Source organism: Typopeltis vanoorti, chromosome 14, assembly GCF_054136105.1.
Source record: "Typopeltis vanoorti isolate ZY-2024b chromosome 14, IOZ_Tvanoo_1.0, whole genome shotgun sequence".
Classification (NCBI taxonomy): domain Eukaryota; kingdom Metazoa; phylum Arthropoda; class Arachnida; order Uropygi; family Thelyphonidae; genus Typopeltis; species Typopeltis vanoorti.
The window spans coordinates 85,918,197-85,936,252 of record NC_143562.1 but is presented as its reverse complement, the minus strand read 5'-3'; the positions used below and the strand labels follow the sequence as shown (position 1 = coordinate 85,936,252).

At 35.7% G+C, this 18,056-nt stretch overlaps 1 protein-coding gene across 1 annotated transcript in view; it reads left to right on the top strand.

The window, feature by feature from the left end:
• LOC150099725 (coiled-coil domain-containing protein 124-like) overlaps nucleotides 1-18,056 on the top strand; it is an 82,725-nt gene that overhangs the window by 37,475 nt on the left and 27,194 nt on the right. Inside the window, exons 3-4 of the mRNA XM_090404407.1 lie at nucleotides 2,334-2,484; nucleotides 16,807-16,927. Of these exons, the coding sequence (XP_090260533.1) occupies nucleotides 2,334-2,484; nucleotides 16,807-16,927 (272 nt within the window). The remainder of the gene's footprint in view (nucleotides 1-2,333; nucleotides 2,485-16,806; nucleotides 16,928-18,056) is intronic.

Genomic DNA, 18,056 nt, shown 5'->3' with positions numbered 1-18,056 from the left:
TTTTACACAGTGTTTTGCATTTGTCTCTATATTCTCTAAGAGCACAAGCTGACTTATTTGACAGGAACTTTTGATATGCTTTTGTCTTTTCCTTCACTGCCTCTTTAACTTCCTGTGTCCACCAGGGAGTTCTGATTTTTTTATCCTTACAGACAACCTCACCACATGCCTCTCGAGCAGAATCAATCAATGTTTTCTTCAGAGTTTGCCACTGAATCTCCAAGGTTTGATTCCTGTTCTCAAACTCTTTCAATTTTTCTTCAATAATCTTTGTGTATTTTAGTCTACAGTTCATATCTGAGAGCTGCTCAACTTTTATTCGCTTTAAAACTTTCTTACATGTTATTGTTTTCAATATGAAATTCAATTTTATCCTGCTCAAGACTAAATAGTGATCACTTCCAATTTCAAATCCTCTGTACACTCTGGTGTCCTGCGCCAGGGAGAAAACATTACTATCAACAATAATATAGTCAATGAGACTTTTCTTATTCCTAGCCTCTTCTCTCCATGTGAATTTGTGCACATTTTTATGTTGGAACATGGTGTTAGTAATAACCAGTCCATGTCCTGAGCAGAAATCCAACAGATATTTGCCATTCTTATTAGCTTTTTTCTTTTCTCCAAATTTTCCCAAAATATTTTTGTATGTCTCACAATCATTTCCTACTCTGCTATTTAGATCCCCAACAAGGACCAACTTTTCCTTTTTCATTGTGTCAGTTGCTTTTTCTAAAGCCTCAAAAAATTCCTCCACTTCTACCTTAGTAGAACCTTCTGTGGGACCATACAAATAAGTCTCATTGTCCAGTTCCCCATTCTCATATTTGCCCACATTACTCTACTTGAGACTGACTGCCATTCAAGAAGATTAGCCTCGTATTTTGTGTTGAATACTATGGCTACTCCTTCTTTTCCTTGATTGTCATTGCCTGAATATAACATTTTGTATTTATTGCACAGAAAGATCTTACCAGTTTTGCCCTTTTTTGTTTCAGTCACTCCAGTTATGTCGACCTGGTACTTATCTAATTCCTCAGCTAGCTCCATTTCTTTGCCATTCAGGCTTCTTACGTTGATAGTACCGATCTTTAACTCTGGTGATGTTGAGTTGAGGGTTTGTTTTCAATTTGTTCCAGTAGCTGACTTTTCGCTGTTCGCCCTGGTTCCCTGGCGAAAACAACTGGGGCCTTGTTTAACCGGGCGATGCCCCAGCCGGCATGAAATTTTGTCATGTTGTACCATCATTTTTATTTTGGTTTAACCAATAAGAATACAATTTGGTCGGCTAAATCCCAAATTGCCAGCCAATCCTCGTTCGTTCAGTATCCAAGTAGATACCCAATAGGGTGCCCCACGAGAAGGTGAGGATTGGACATTAGGTCAGAAGCCGTGGTCGGTTCTCCACATTCCTTTAAAGGCTATGTGGAGGTCTCCTCTCAGTTATACAGCTTTGACCCTTAAGCACCCCTTCTGAATTAATGACTACCCTATTTAATATTTTTGTTGGAGAGACTAGATTCCTCACTTGGTCATTCTCACACTCACTCACTTCATGAGTGCATTCACACAAACTCACCTGCTTCTAACCTAATTGCTATGATATGGCACTACAGAATAACATGATAATGAAAACAAAAGTCATTGCATGTCATAAACAGGAGGTACAGTTCTGCAGTTGTGACATTTAATTGAAAGTTTAATATTTTTCATCTTATCCTTATTTAAGTTCTGGAATTAAAAATTTTGGGATGAGTCCATCCTCCATCCAGATGGCTGTAGGTTCAAATCCCACCTTTGTATGGAAATTTGTGAACATCTTGAGATGGAAAATGAATTTCATCACCTTGTGTGAGACCACCATGCTGATTATTTGAAGCATGATGTGACTTGTATGGGAAAAAAAGTCCCATGTTTAGTATATGACAGTGTTTGCAGACTAACCCTTAATCCACTCATGCTACTAATATATATGTTGATAACCTTTTTGTAGGTGAGGTGCATGTACAAAAAAAAAAAAAAGAAAGAAAGAAAGAAAAAGGAAAAAAAGTATTTAGATAGAAATAGCGAGGCTTGTCTTTCTCGAGATTTTCCTCTTGCAAAACTGCCAAACCAATCTGAGACTATGCAGCAGACTTCAGTTACTGGCTTGATCACTGTATTCCATCATTAGACTTAGTCAATGTTAAAGAAATGATCTTAAGTTCTGCAAGAAATTGAAGGATGTTAATAGTTTTGGTAATAGTTATTATAGATATTTTCTTAACTTTTTCTGCTTGAGTTAAATTTATGACACCAGATTGTAGCAATATTTTTCACCTTTGATAATTTAGGAAGAAAAAGAAAAGAAACGACAAGATCAGCTTGAGAAAAAACAGGCATCAAAATTAGCTTATGAACAAGAAATGAACACTTTGAGATCTGCTAAAACACCACCTACTAAGGTTACAAGAGCTGAGATAGCAGAACATTTAGAAAAACAAGGTATATTTAATTTTATTTTTCTGTTTTCAGTTTAGCTTTTTAACTTGTAGTTGGTTAAAATATTTAGTAGCTTTACTTCTCTAATATCTTCCTAAAACTTATGAAACAGTAACCGTATCTGTTTTAACAATGACTAAAATTAATTAGAAAAGAATAATAGCCATTTTTAATGTCTCATAAAGGATAGGTGATACAATTGTGTACCACCTATGATGGTATAACATGACGAGATTTCACACCACCTGGGGCATTGCCCCATTCAATAAAGTCCCTGCTGTTTTCATCAGGGAACCAAGGCGACTACTGGAGCAAACTACAACTCAACATCTAGAAGAACAACATCCAACATCAGAAAAATTTAAGATAGGAACCATCAATATAAGGGGTATTAATGGAAAGGAAATTAAATTTGCAGAAGAGCTAGAAAAGTGCAATGTGGGCATAGTTGGTGTGTTACTGAGAGAAAGAAGACTGAAACATGTGAGATCCTGCTACATAATAATACTGCATAACATCCTATACATGTTGTATTCAGGCAATAACGATTTCCTTCCAAACACAAAGACAAACTTCCTTGGTTAGAAGGCAATTTCAACTTTGAGTTATGTGAGCAAACTTCAAAATGGGGAAATGGACAATGAAACTTATTTGTGCCCAGAGTCCCGCAAAAGGATCACCAAAGGAAGAAGTAGAGGAATTTTTTAAGTCATTAGAGCAGGCAACTGACATAAAGAAAATGGAGAAAGTTGTCTTTATTGGAGATTTAAACAGCAGAGTAGAAAATGAATCCACTCAAGCATATAGAAATGTTTTGGGAAAGTTTAGGAACAAGTGCAAGGCTAATAATAATAGTAAAGTGTCTGCTGGATTGCTGCTCAGGATATGGAGTAGCTATTACTAACTAACACAGTGTTCCAACATAAAGATATGCACAAGAAATAAGAAAGCCTCATTGACTGTATTATAGTTGATAGTTAGTTGATAGTGATATCTTCATGCCAGTTCAGGACACAAGGGTATACAGAGGATTTGAAATTGGAAGTGATCATTACATAGTTTTTAGTAGGATAAAAATGAATATCACATTGAAAAAGAACAATACATAAGAAAGTTTTAAAAAGAATTCAAGTCGAGCAGCTTTTACACTGCTCAACTGGTAAACTATAGGCTCAACTATACAAACATTATTCAAGAAAAAATTACAGTTTGAAAACAAGAACCAAACCTTGGAGTCTCAAGGACAAACTCCAAAGAAAACATTGATTCAGCTAGGGAGGCATTTTGCAAACTTGTCTGCAAGGATAGAAAAATATGTGAGATCATACTAAATAATAAATATAGGAAATTATATTTGGGCAATAATGATGAAGGAAAGAAAGGAGTAGTGATAATATTCAATGTCAAACATGAAGATAAACTTCTTGATTGGATGGCAATTTCAACTAGAATTATGTGGGCAAACTTCAAAATGGGTAAATGGATGACGAAACCTTGGTGGACACAAGAAGTTAAAAAAGCTGTCCTGGAAAAGAGAAAAGTGCACTGAAAGTTTCTAGCAAATAACTTGGCAGATGCCATAAAGGAATATAGAGAAATATTTTAGAGAGCTAAACTGTGTGTAAAAGTAGCCAAACAGAAGTCATGGGAAGACTTCGGTAAGAATATAGAACATAAATATTAAGAAGGTGGTAAAATGTTAGAGGGTATTGAAAAAGCTTAGGAATGGAGGAATGAGTACTGTAAAAGGGGCCAAAGATGATAAAAGTGACATGAAAACTGAATATAAAGATATTCCAGATGTCTGCATTAGAAAATATCCTAGAGGAATGCAAACATGAGTACATAATATTACATGGGGTAGAAAAAACTATCAAAAGCCTGAGATGTGAAAAAGGCAGCTGGGGGCTATAAAAGTTTTGCAGTGGCTACACTTCATAATTCAGAGGGCTTGGTCAGGGGTCAGATTTCAAATGATTGGAGTAGAGCTCTTATAGTTTCCACCTATAAAAAAGGGGAATGAAACTGAATGTGAGAATTATAGAGGAATTTCTTACTAAGTGTTCCAGATATGATTTATTGAAGTATTATTATTTTCATGGATATCTCCATGGAGTCTGGAAATATGTACAAAACTTATCATACCTCTCCTTAAACTCATTCACTGTCAAGGCACTCACAGCTAATTCTGGCAATCTATTCCACTCATACAAAAAATCTAGTCTGTAAATCCTTACTAACCACACAGGTATACAACTTTCTTAGGTGACTTCCTAGTTCTCTCTATTTGTCAAATATTGAAAAATTTCCTTTCTGTCAATCTTATAGAAACCCTTACCCTCTTTTCTGTTTATCAACTAGAGTTTTGCAATCCACACATCTTCATTCTATCCTCACAGGCAGCATTCCACAGACCTGTCATCAATTTGGTCGCTCATCTCTGAATCCTCTCCACCATCTCTGGATCTTAAAAAAAATCTAAGTGATCAATTCTGTGCATAGTAGTCAAGATAGAGACAAATCGTGGTATTTTAAAGAGGGATAATATAATAATAAAACATCCAAGTAAACCTTTGAGGCAGTATGCGCTCTGAACTTCAACTTTCTTCACCATTATATAAGACTGTAGGCACTTATATGTAGACCATATGGAAGTTGTAAGTCCTCCCTTAATTGTTTCCTGGCTTTGCATGACTCTAAAATTAAACACAATATACTAATGCTTCTTGAAAAGGACAGTTTCAACGTGTAAGCATTGCATCACATTTGCGTTTATGGCACGGGTGTGTAGTAACAAATATGGACACCTTTGAACAGAAGTACAGATGGCACAGCAAGTCAAATTCTTAGCAAACACGTCACTTCATAGCATGAACTGACGTGTTTTAAACCACCAAATGGTGAGATAGGGTGTGCGCTGAGACAATAGCACCCAGAAATCAGTGTCAGTCAATTCAATTGAACATTTCATTTGTCACTAGTTGCTGTTTTTGTTTTCTTAGTTTCATCTGTTTTGTGTGCGTGGAAGTGAACTGACGTGTTTAGGACACCAATATAGACGAGTTATATAATTTTCTATACATAATTTATAACTTTTCTGCCCATATTTACAATGAGAAACAGTGTTGATCAAAGCCTTGCAGATTTTATGATTATAGTCTAAGGAAGTTGGAACTTGTGTATAAATAAGCCTTTCTTTGGTTCAATCCAGAAAAATAATAATTTCCCATGTGATTACTTTTTACGATTTCTGTGCATATTATATGGCTGTATATTATAAGTTGTATTAAAATTTAAATTATCCATGTCTCGCTCTAGTATTTGTCATTGATAATCTCATCAGGCGACATATAAGTGTAAGCCCTGTATGCTTCTCACATAAATAGCATGCATGAAGCATATTCATTTGACCTTTATGCTTTCCATATTTAAAATTATATTAATTGATAAATTAGTCTTCAAAGTTATCATACGACAGCACACCCAACCTGAATGGGCACATGGCGTCACTGATATATTTATATTCATCCAAACTTGATTTGCTTCCTCAGCCTTAAGTAAAAGGCTGGTTATATCCCACTAATTCAAGCCCTACCCAAGGGCCTATGAGTTGTGGAAATACCTTCTGAATATGAATGCTGTGCCAAACAAAGCAGCCTTTTGCAGCTGTTCAGTTTTTAAGTTTTTAGCCAGGATGTCTATAGACATCCAGCTAAATCTGGATACGATTCTGTAACACCTATTGAATAACATGGATAAGAAGTGTAATTTGGTCTCACTATTTATCCACCTTATCTGCTAGGGGTGTTAATCCATCTAACTCAAGTGCTTCTAGATGTTTTTTCAATGCTTTGGGGATGGCACCTATTATTATGAGAACAACTTTCATTTTCTTTTGCCAAATTCGTTCAACTTCGACTTGCAATTCATGATACTTTGTAATTTTTTCAGTTTCTCTTTCGTCAATTCGGCTATCTCCTGGTACTGATATTTTGATAAAATAAATGCCCCTTTTCACTTTTTTCAACCACTGTTATATTGGGTATATTACATTCCAAGCTTTTGTCAGTCTGAATTTTGAAATCTCAGAGTATTTTAGCTTTTTCATTTTCAGTCACTTTTTAGTCAACTTTATGCTTCCAATAGTCTTTAGATACTTTAAACCTGTACTTTTTACATAAATGCCAGTGAATTATCTTAGCTACATTATAGTGTCTTTTACAGTACTCAGTTTATGCGATTTTGCTGCACCCACTTATAATGTGGTCTACAGTTTCTTCCTTCTCTTTGAGAACAATGCACAATATGCATTTACTGTCTTCTTGAATTTTTTGTATTTTTGCCTTTATAACGTTGGTTTTAATGGCCTGTCTGGTGCGGCAAAAGTTACCGACTCTGTTTCTTTCTTTAGTGCTCCATTTCTCAACCATTGCCAGGTAAAGTTGCTGTTCTCTATCTGTAATACTTTCCATGCAATGCCTTATTTTTCCATCTTTCAGTTCTCGTTTTTACTTGGTTGGTCTTGTACTCCAATTTTGTCTCCATTGGCTTAAATAAGCCCTCTTTTCTTACCTCAATTAGAAATTTTTCCATTGTTTGCTGCAAATAATCATTTAGATTCCATTTTTCTTCTTCAACAACTTACTTTACTTGTAATAATCGTCCGCCTCCTTTTTTTGTGTGATAAGTAAAGCCTATCATCATCACTGCGAAGATTGAGGGCATGGTGCATTGTCATTAATTTTCGGTCTAAATTCTCCACCTCTAGCTGGGTCCATTCAACAATGCCTGCTGAATATCTCTCAGAACTGGTATGACCCAGGTGTTAATTGCTTTTATCAAATGATTGTGTGTGTGTGTGTGTGTGTGTGTGTGTGTGTGTGTGTGTGTGTGTGTGTGTGTGTGTGTGTGTGTGTGTGTGTCACATTATGAAAGAAAGTGGCATTAAATCAGATATTAAAATCAGAGATCTCAAACTTAGTTCTCTGCATTATGTAGATGGTGATGAGGTATTTTTAAATACATCCAGTGCAAGTCATCAGGAATAACAATTGAATAACAGCTGTAACAAATTTGGCATGAAAATCAGCAATAAAAAAAAACTAAAACTATGAAAATAGGCAGAAACAGAAAATTTCAGTTGCATTCTGAATGAAGAGCCAGTAGAATAAGTAAAATATTTCAGCTAGTTATGTACAGTTTTTAGTGAAGATGCCAAGTTAAATCTGGAAATAGACAACAGGATAAGTAAAACTGATATGGTGGGGAGCCAGTTGAATAAATTTATATGGAATAAGAGAAAAATTAGCCAAAAACATTAAATTAGCAGTATACAAGACAGTATTCAAACTAGTTTTAAGTTATGGATCTGAGAGTTATGTTAGAAATAAAGCACTTGATCAAAGATTAGAGACCACAGATATGAGAGTTTTGAGAAAAATTAATGGCCAGAACTGATGGCATTAATTGTAGAATCATATTTAAAATGAAGATATTAGGAAGGAACTTGATATTGTTAGCATTCAAGAATTCATCAGGAATAACAATTGAATAATGTGTAAGCAGGACTTATACAAGATGGGAGATGAAAGATTGACAAATCAGGTGTTTGATGCCAAGAAAAAAGAATCAGAGGAAGACCAATATTTGAGTGAATTCATTTAGTCAGAAGTGCCTTAGAAGACCAAAATGTTGCTACAACATTGGAGTGCTTATAAATAATAGTGATTTGGAGGAAAATTGTCGATTGGCAATTAGTAATAATTTAAACTTAATCACGTAGTACTTTTATAGCCTGTACACTCTTTAAGGGGACATATGAGGAAATTGATGGTGATAAAGGTTAGATGAAATGTTTTAATTTATTCAAATTAAAAACTTTTCATTATTGCATATTTGCCTGCTTCATGTTTACTTCATTTTTTGATCCATTTTCTACTCTGCTCTACTGATTTGTATAGCCCTTCCATCACCCTGACCCCTGATATTTTTGACATTTTATGATATTAATCTTAACAAAAGAGTACTTTTTTTATTTCAACAATATTTTTGTGGGTCTGTGTTAATGGTTTTCAGATGATAGTTTTTTGTGGTTGTTTTTTTTTAAGTTAATAATTCATTACACTATTCTAGTCTGATAATGACTTTGTTAAACAAAGCAATTATCAGACTAGAACATGCTCAAATTGTTATGGTTATTCTTATCCTTCTTTTAAGACCAGTAACATAAATGGATTGTTAAGAAAACAGATTTAGTTGATTTCATGAAATGGAGATCTACTGCTTCGACTTCAACTACAGAAATGAATATCGTTTATTGAATTTATGATAGAAGGCATTCATTCATTATTATTTAACATTGATGCTTAAGGTAGATCCTACATAATTTAGGGTAGGAAGCTATGACTGAATTATTACTAACAGTTTTTCATCTGGCAGTTAGTTTGTAGCCATCTGGTGTGAGGTGGAGTCTAATGAAATCAAATACATGGTAGTGATCTGTTATAGACCTAATCAATTTGTTGTTAGTGATGATGAAATGAATTACCAAATAAACATGATGGATACAAAATGAATAATCATCATCGATGACTTTAATTATCCAAACATGAATTAGATAGCTGTAAAATCTCATGAAAAAAATGAAGCCAAATTTATTGAATGTTGCGAAACAACTTCATCAATCAGCATGTGACAGAAGTAATTTAAGATCTGATTATAGTGTTAGAGGGAGTGGTTTCAGTTAAAGATGTGACCATTCTGCCTGAAATTGTTGACAGTGATCATGCTGTACTGACTTGGAAGTGGCCAAGTTTATGGATGTTCCATTCAGAAGAGGTTACATGCAGATGTAGAACTATAAAGCAGAAAATTATGACCATCTGAGGAGTATGATAGGTTGTGCTTGCTAAGTGGGAAGGATATCTACAGCGCATGAGAAGCATTTGAAAAATACTTAAATTATGTAACATTGGAATGTGTCACCACAAGTTTGAAGAATAAATATGGTAGAAGTGAAATGGATGGGCAGTCTTGAGCAAGATATTCCTAAGGAAAAAGTAATATAGAAGGAATGCTGTATGCATAAGGAAGATGTCAATTATGAAAATTATAAGGAGCAGGCCAGAAGAGTAACAACTGTTGTACTGAAACCTAAGTATGAGTATAAAAAAGAACTGGCTCTGCAAGCTAAAGATAACCAGAAGTCTTTTGTCATTATGATGCAAGTAGATATGAAAGAATAACTACTAAATTCAGATGACAATGTGTTTGACAGATGCAAAGAAGACTGTTCAACTAATGAATGCCACTTTGCTAAAAGCCATCAACTTGCTGAAGGCAACATTGAGATTACTGCTACCTCTTCACTCGATGAAGAAGCTGAGGTGTATGCAGAGGAGGAGGAGGGAGTATTTACTAGAGCTGTTGCATAAACCAAGTAAGAATTTAGTAATATAGACTGTTGGGATATCAACACAGATGCTAAAAGGATGTTCAGCTGAACTGGCTGTTCCTTTGACTAGGCTATATAATTTGTCTCAGAATACGGAATATTCCACAGGAGTGAAAAGAATGTATGATAATCCTGTTGTCAAAGACTGATGTCTATTGGTAAGAGCTCACATAGGGAAAAATAGTTTGATGGAGAATCTATACTTTGCAATAAACTGCATGGGTTTATTGAGGGAATATCATACTTGGTCAACTTGCTCACATCTTATAATAACATTACCATTGAGTTAGACAAAAGGAATAGATACACCGTAATACTTTTAGGATTTTGCTAATGCTTTTGACAGGTTACAGCATGGAAGACTGTTGCATAAATCAAAGAATATTGGATTGGATTATCAACTATTTACATGGATAAGACAATGGCTGACTGACAGATATCAAAAAATGGTATATGGGAAATACTTACTGTACTTTCCGAGTCCGAAACACCGATCATATCCTCTCCATCCAAAAAACAGCGGCTTGTATCGCCTTGTCATTGACCATCAGGTCATCCGTGGAGCACATATCGATTAGATCTGGGCAACATAAAAGATGTTCGTCAGTTTGGGCGTCTCTGCAGTCACAGCTGTCATCATCTGCATAACCCCATTTCATCAGGTTACTTCTGCATCTGGACACTCCCACTCTAAGACGGTTCAGAGTCCTCCAGGTGCTATAGGGCAGGTGATATCCCTTGGTTAACTCCTCCTTAATTATGGGGACTTCTTGAAGTTGAACCGATTCCCTCCATAGACCAAGGCATTCCTCCTCAGGTTTATGGATCAATGGTTTAGTTCTTTGCATAAAACGATGCCTCGATTTGAGTTGAGAAGCCGTGATGATATGGCCGTACATTGGATGTCTTTCGTCTGTCATCTGCTTTTTTTTCTCCATCTCACCAGCCACTTGACGTCTTATGCCTGCTAAGGGATACAGCTTGTTGACTGGGGTTGGTCTTAGGCATCCGATTATGATCCTAATGGTATCATTAAAGCCACATCCACGTGTTTCGCATGGGCAGATGCCACCCACACTGGGGCAGCATACTCCCCTGCAGCAAAACACAATGCCAAAGCCGTTGAGCGAAGTACCTCTGGTTGAGCTCCCCACGTCGTGCCAGTCAATTTTCTTATGGTGTTATTTCTTAAATCATTTTCCTCTTAGTTCCTGGCAATGTACCTTATATGACAAGGTACGATCCAGCTTAACTCCAAGATATTTGGGATTGCTACAGTGTTCGAGGCGTTTTCCTCTCCAGACAATGTTTAACTGCCGTTTTGCTTCCCTGTTGCACAGATGGAAAGCGCATACCTGAGTCTTGTTTGGGTTAGGCTTCAGGCAATTGGTTTCATAGTAATTGGAGAGTATTTCTAAGGCTTCTGTCAACCCTCTTCTCAACTTCTTCAAAACTCCTTGCTTGACTGCATATAACTGTGTCATCGGCATAGATAAACCTTCTCATTTTTGGGTGGGTTGGCTGATCGTTAGTATAAATATTGTAGAGCATCGGGGGCCAATATGCTTCCTTGAGGTAAACCATTCTTCTGATTTCTCCATCTGCTCTTCTTTCCTTGCAAAGTTACGTAGAATCGTCGATTCTGGAGCATGGTTTTAACTACATTCATGAGATGAAAATCTTTCGTTATTTGGTACAGCTTGACCAACAGTTTCTTGTGATTAACAGTGTCATATGCTGCTGAAAGATCGATAAAAGCTGCTCCAGTCACAAGCTTCTTCTCGTAACCATCTTCGATGTGCTGAGTGAGATTCAGAATTTGACCACAGCAGGACTTTCCGGGATGGAAACCGGCTTGCTCGGGTATAAGTTTCTCGTCAATGTTTGCTGCTATTCTTTCCAGAATCATTTGTCCAAAAACTTTATACAAGTGGCAGAGGAGAGAAACAGGGCAAAAATTCTTCAACTCTGTAGGTTCCTTTCCTGGTTTAAGTAAACTACTACTTGACCTTTCCTCCATAATTTGGGCAACTGAAGAGATTCTATACACCTATTCATCAATTTCATCAGCCATTGGATGGTTACCGGACCGAAACGCTTTATCTGTTCTGTCCGAATGTTGTCCAGGCCAGCAGCTCTACTCTCTTTCAGGTGACATATAGCTTTTCTATATGGGAAATGTGAGCATACAAGATTTAAGGCAATCAGTGGTATATCACAGGGATAAGTTCTTGGTCCATTGTTATTCAATCTATACATTAATGATATTAGGAAAAAGTTGACAGATGACATATAACTGTGTACTGATTATGCAAAGATTGACAGTGTTATCAGGAATGTGACTAATATGCAGTACATGCAAAATGATTTGAATAAGCTGGAATTGTTGGTATGTGAAAAATGACTGTCCATTCAGTGTTAGTAAATGTTAAGTTATCCACTTGGGTGTGATAAGATATCCTAAAGGCATATTATATTGGTGGAATTATGCTACAAGAACCTGATCAGGCTAGGGATCTTGAAATTTTAATAGATAGGAAATTGAATTTCAAGGGAAATGTAGCAAAGATTGCAGATATAAAATTCAGAGGATAACGACAGTGCTGAAATGAGCCCTTGACATGTAAGGATTTGGAAGTCATTTGCCTCTTTACAAGAACTTGATACATCCTCACTTGGCCTATTATGTATGTATATCTGGTCTTCTGGCTTCTATGTGATGCTGATACAGTGTGAGTGCAAAGGAGAGAGAGTTAAAGATATCAGGATTGTGGAATACAGATTGAGAATTTGTGTACTGCAAGCAATAGCAGACAGGAGAAAAATGCGTGTTATGATTGAGACTTAGACTTCTGAAAGAGTCATACATTTATACCTATAGATGGAATTTGAGAATGAACGCAGTCAAGTGAGAACTGGATTTTTCTCTTATAGGATGATGCAAGATTGAAATGGATTGTTGTTAGTGAGTGCAGGTTGTGTAAATGAATTAAAAAAAAAAAAAGTTATGACAGCAGGTGCAAGTGAAATGTGTCTCACTTCGTGAATCCTTGACTCCCTGCAGGTCTCTCTTAATAATAATAATAATTAATGATATTCACCCAGAGTTCAGAGCTTGCATGTAACATGATCCATTGGGAACCTCTTATTCTACTTTTAAGAACTGCAATTTTTTTTCCTTCTTAATTTATGGGAAGAAAAAATGGAAAAATAAGAAATTGAAACCTAAATCTTCCAGACATCTCTAGTTAAGTAACGATATGTAAAAAGTGTAGTTTTCTTATGGCACACTAGCGTTTACCTCTGTAGGTGATCCATCTGCATTAAAACTGTAACTTTTACATTTCCGAAATTATTGTTTTTCAAGAAACATTTCATTATACGAGGGTAGTCTTAAACGTTTTCGCCTAACAATGAAAAAACGAATTTATAATTTCAAAATTATTTTATTTTTCAAATAATCTCCCTTAAGACATATATTTATTCTGGCTATGCTCCAGCACCATTATCCCCTGTCCCTGTAGTGGTTCTCAATCTGCAAAATACCCCTCTACAGCTGCAATCACCTCTTGATTTGAAGAAAAACGCTAGCCTTGGAGGAAGAGTTTTAGTTTTGGGAAGAGATAGAAGTCAGAGGGAGTCAAATCTGGGGAATAGGGTGGATGTCCCAACAATTCATAGTGCAGATCCCTTAATTTTCCCATTGCCAAAACACTTTTGTCAGCATTGTCTTGATGAAAGATGATTTTTTTTCTTCTGCAAACCGGGTCTTTTCTCACAAATTTTTTTGTCTAGTCTGATTAAAAGATCAGAATAATATTTCCCAGTTATTGTTTTCCCCTTTTCAAGATAACTAATAAACAAAATGCCTTTGGCATCCCAAAACAACGATGCCATGACCTTTCCTGCTGATGGAACCAACTTTGTCTTCTTTGGCACTGAACAACTGGCTTCTGTCCGCTGTTTGGATTCTGGTGTGTATTGGTGAATCCAAGTCTCATCCATAGCAATAAATTGAACACAAAATCAGTTTTATTTTTGTTAAAACACTCCAAGCACTGTTCAGAGATTTTCAAGTGAGTGCGTTTTTGATCTGCTGTGAGCAAGTGTGGCACCCATCTTGTGCAAAGCATTTTCATTTGCAATTCTTCATGCAAAATATATTCTACACATTCTTTTGAAGTGCCTATAGTCTCAGCAATTTTATGCACTTTGGCTCGCCGGTCATCCAATACCATATCGTGCACTTGATCAATGATTTCTGGTGTTGTTACACTTTTTGGGCATCATTCACCTGGATCATCTTCAAGGCTAGTACGGCCACGTTTAAACTTGGCATCCCATTTCTTAATTGTTGAAAACAAAGGAAAAGAGTGCCCATAAACTTTTATGAACTTCGAATGAATTTCTTTTGGTGTTAAACCTTCTTTTACAAAGAATTTTATAACTGCACGATATTCAATTTTATCCATTTCAAGGGTTACAGACAGCTGTATGAAACAAACTACTTCATAGAATGGCTTGCAATTTCACGTGGATGCTTATGAGAGATGTACCAACTTAGAAAAAAAAAATTTGCCGATAGTGTTGCCATCTATGGTCGAGGCTGAGAACTTTTCAGACCACCCTCATATATTCGACCGATTAACTTTTATCCTTAAGATGAATAGTTAAATAAATTTTTGGTTGTAATTTTCTGCCATTTCTTATCCTCTTTAAGCAGGCTTCTTTATGTAATCAACTATTTAAAGTAGGCAGTCTAATTCTTGCTACTATAAACAAAATTGAGGTATAGATAACAACCAGTTATCTACACCTGAGTTTATTTTTATGTCAATGATTCAATACAAGAAGAATCCTATTTTCAAAATCAAGTACAGGGGCCAGTTGCATTACCACTACTAGGTTCAATGGAGTATTACATCTGTATTATATCATGGAACTGCATTCTTCTTCTAATTCATATTTTATCCTCATGTAAGCAATGCTGAAAATTTGAGGTGTTTTCACTATGAATTGTACTTGAACGACAGAAGGTATCCCTTCTGTCGTTCAAGTACGTATATGTAGAGTACACTTATTCAAGATGTTTATATTGGCCCTTCATTATTGAAGCTACCACTGCCATAAGCCATCCCTCTCCCACTGACTAGTGTTGGCTTTTTTGGAGGCCTCTTTAGCTGGCAACTAAAGTTCTGCAAGAACTAGTGAAAAAAGCTTTCTAACCCTATCTCATATCTAGAAGATAGTAAAAATATAATAATACATTTTTCTTCTCATGTAAGAAATATGATGCCATCTAGATAGATATGTAGCATACAAATCTCTTAAAATAATTACCTATATACTCCAAAAAAAACAACAACCACGCTACACTTCATAGTTACTGCCAACAGATTTTCTGGAGGTCAAAATGTGTTTATGTACATAAGAAATAAGTTTTATTTTGCATAGACTTGTAAATTGTAACACGTTATTCATCCATGCATAATTTCACTTTAATAAAGTTCCAACATTATTTTAGTAATATATTGCTCTTGTTGCTGGCATGCTGGCAAATTAAATATGGAAGTAAACAATAGAATTAGCAAATCTGATATGGTAAGAAGTCGGCTAAATAAATTTATATGGAATAAGAGTGAAATTTGTCAAAATACTGAAATAGCTATATACAAGACCGTGTTCAGACTAATTTTAACTTACGGATATGAGAGCTGGGTTAGAAATAAAACACTTGACTGGAGATCACAGATATGAGAGTTCTGAGAAAGATTAGGGGAGTGAACAGATGGCATCAATGGCACAAAATCTTATATTAAAAATGAGGATATTAAGAAAGAATTTGACATTGTTAGCATTCAGAAATGTGTTAGCCGAGCTAATCTCAGGTCACTTAAACAGAATGTAAGAGGAAAGATTAGCAATACAAGTGTTCTTTGCCAGTCTGGCAGGAAAAAGACTCAGAGATCAATCCACCAAGATGTAGGTGGATTGATCCAGTAAAAATGCCTTAGAAGACAGAAAAATAACGTGTGTGATAATTTTGGATAACAGATTAATTTGGAGGAGAATTGTCATTAAGAAGTTAGATAATGTAGCTTTTCATGTAGTACTCTCATAATATCCTCTACATCCCCCCCCCTTCCCAAGGAATTGGATGATGATTGTTCTTGTTTAATTAACCAGAACTGATATTGTTCATGTTCAAAAGGAATTCTACTATTCCAGTTTTGATCAGATAATTTGAACAACAAAGCAGATGTTAGTTGTGGAGCATGAAAACATGGATTTTTATGAACAGGTCATGCCTTCTTGGATGCATCTGTTGTATAATTTCACTTTAATAAAGTTCCAACATTATTTTAGTAATATTTCTTGATATTTCTATCTCTCCCTTGTATGTCAAGTGATTCTGTAAGCAGCTAATGGCTGATACCACAGCAATTTCTTGTTAGTATTGTTTCTGCATCTGTCTGCACGTCACTAATGTTTCACATTAAAGTAAGCATAAGAGCTATTTGTCATCATGAGCGTCCTGAAACATTTGCTCATCACTTCTTCATATATAACAGTGCTGTTGGAATTTCTGTCCTGTTCCCTGGATTTGATCATTTATGCATTTTAAATTAATATCAAAAAGTGCCAACAAATTGTTTTCCAGTAGTTAAATTCTTAATTTAACTACATGTTACTGACCAGAGATGTTACAAACACTTCCAGAATACCAGTTTTTAGTAGTGATGTTAACCAAAATCATGTGAAGTGATATTTAAAATAATATTTGAAAACATATATTTTTAAAGTATTTCTTACTTTAGGAATTTAGAAAGTTGATAATACATTAACATATACTCAGTCACTTTCATTTGTAGGTGAGAAACTGCCTCATGATCTAGTAGTGCAAGATGAAGTACCACTCGAAGAAAATATTAATAGACTTAAACTGGAAGGTGAAGAAGCACGTTCCATTGAAGATGCCATAGCTGTTCTAAGGTAGGGAATTTGTTTTTAATGAAAATTCACCCACAGAAGGTTTGGGAAACCTATAGGAAATTTGTAATATGGGCAAGCTTATTTAGATAATCTCTGGGAACCTGTCCTGGAGATGAAGTATATTAGGTTTTCAAGCCATATGTCTTACATTATCAGGATGTCACCAGATGTCAAAAATCATCTTCTGCCTAAGACAGTTTCAGTATCCATGCCACAGTAATTTGAATCAATCTTTTGGTTACAAAACATAGATGCTTTGGGAATGGATGACATATGACACATATTCTTAAGTAATGTGCACCACAGTTGGTTATGCCCTTGACCTGGTTATTTAATGAAAGTCTTGCAGTGGGTAGGGTTCATAAGGAATGGAAAGAAGGCAAAATAGTACCACTCCACAAGCATAGTTCTAAGTCTCCAGCTATAGGCCAGTTTGTATAATTGCAGTTATGGTCAAGGTGTTGGTAAGATTGGTAATGAATAGAATACAGAATTGGGTTAATGGGCATAGCATTCTTTATGATGGTCAGCATGGATTTGTAAAGGGTAGGTCCTGTTTTAGTCATTTACTTGCATTTTATGATAAGGTGATGAGTGTGTTAGATAAAGGAGAATCAATACAGTGATATTCTTAGACTTTGCAAAAGTGTTTGATAGATTACCACATGATAAGTTGATGTACAAGCTTGCAGAGAATGGGAATAGATAGTATATTGGTTAGGTGGATCAGAGATTTGCTCTGAACAATACCAGCGGGTTGTGTATGATGGAGCAGTGTCTCAAAAAAGAAGGGTAATCAGTGGCATGTCCCAGTGTTCTGTTCTTGGGGTCCTGCTGTTTAACTTGTTTGTAAACGATATATCATGTGGACTGACTGGGGATCTTCAGTTATTTGCTGATGATAATGCAAAGTTAGGAAGAATTATAAGTAGCACTACTGATGCAGAATCCCTTCAGGAAGATTTGAATAGACTTTACTTGGACAAAAGAATGGAGTTGTAGTTTGAATATCAATAAGTGCAAGGTGTTGCATTTTGGAGTGCAAAAATATAAGGCTGTGTACTATATCGATGATGCCATACTGCAGGAAGTAGATGAGATTAGAGATTTGGGAGTGATTCTCATTTGT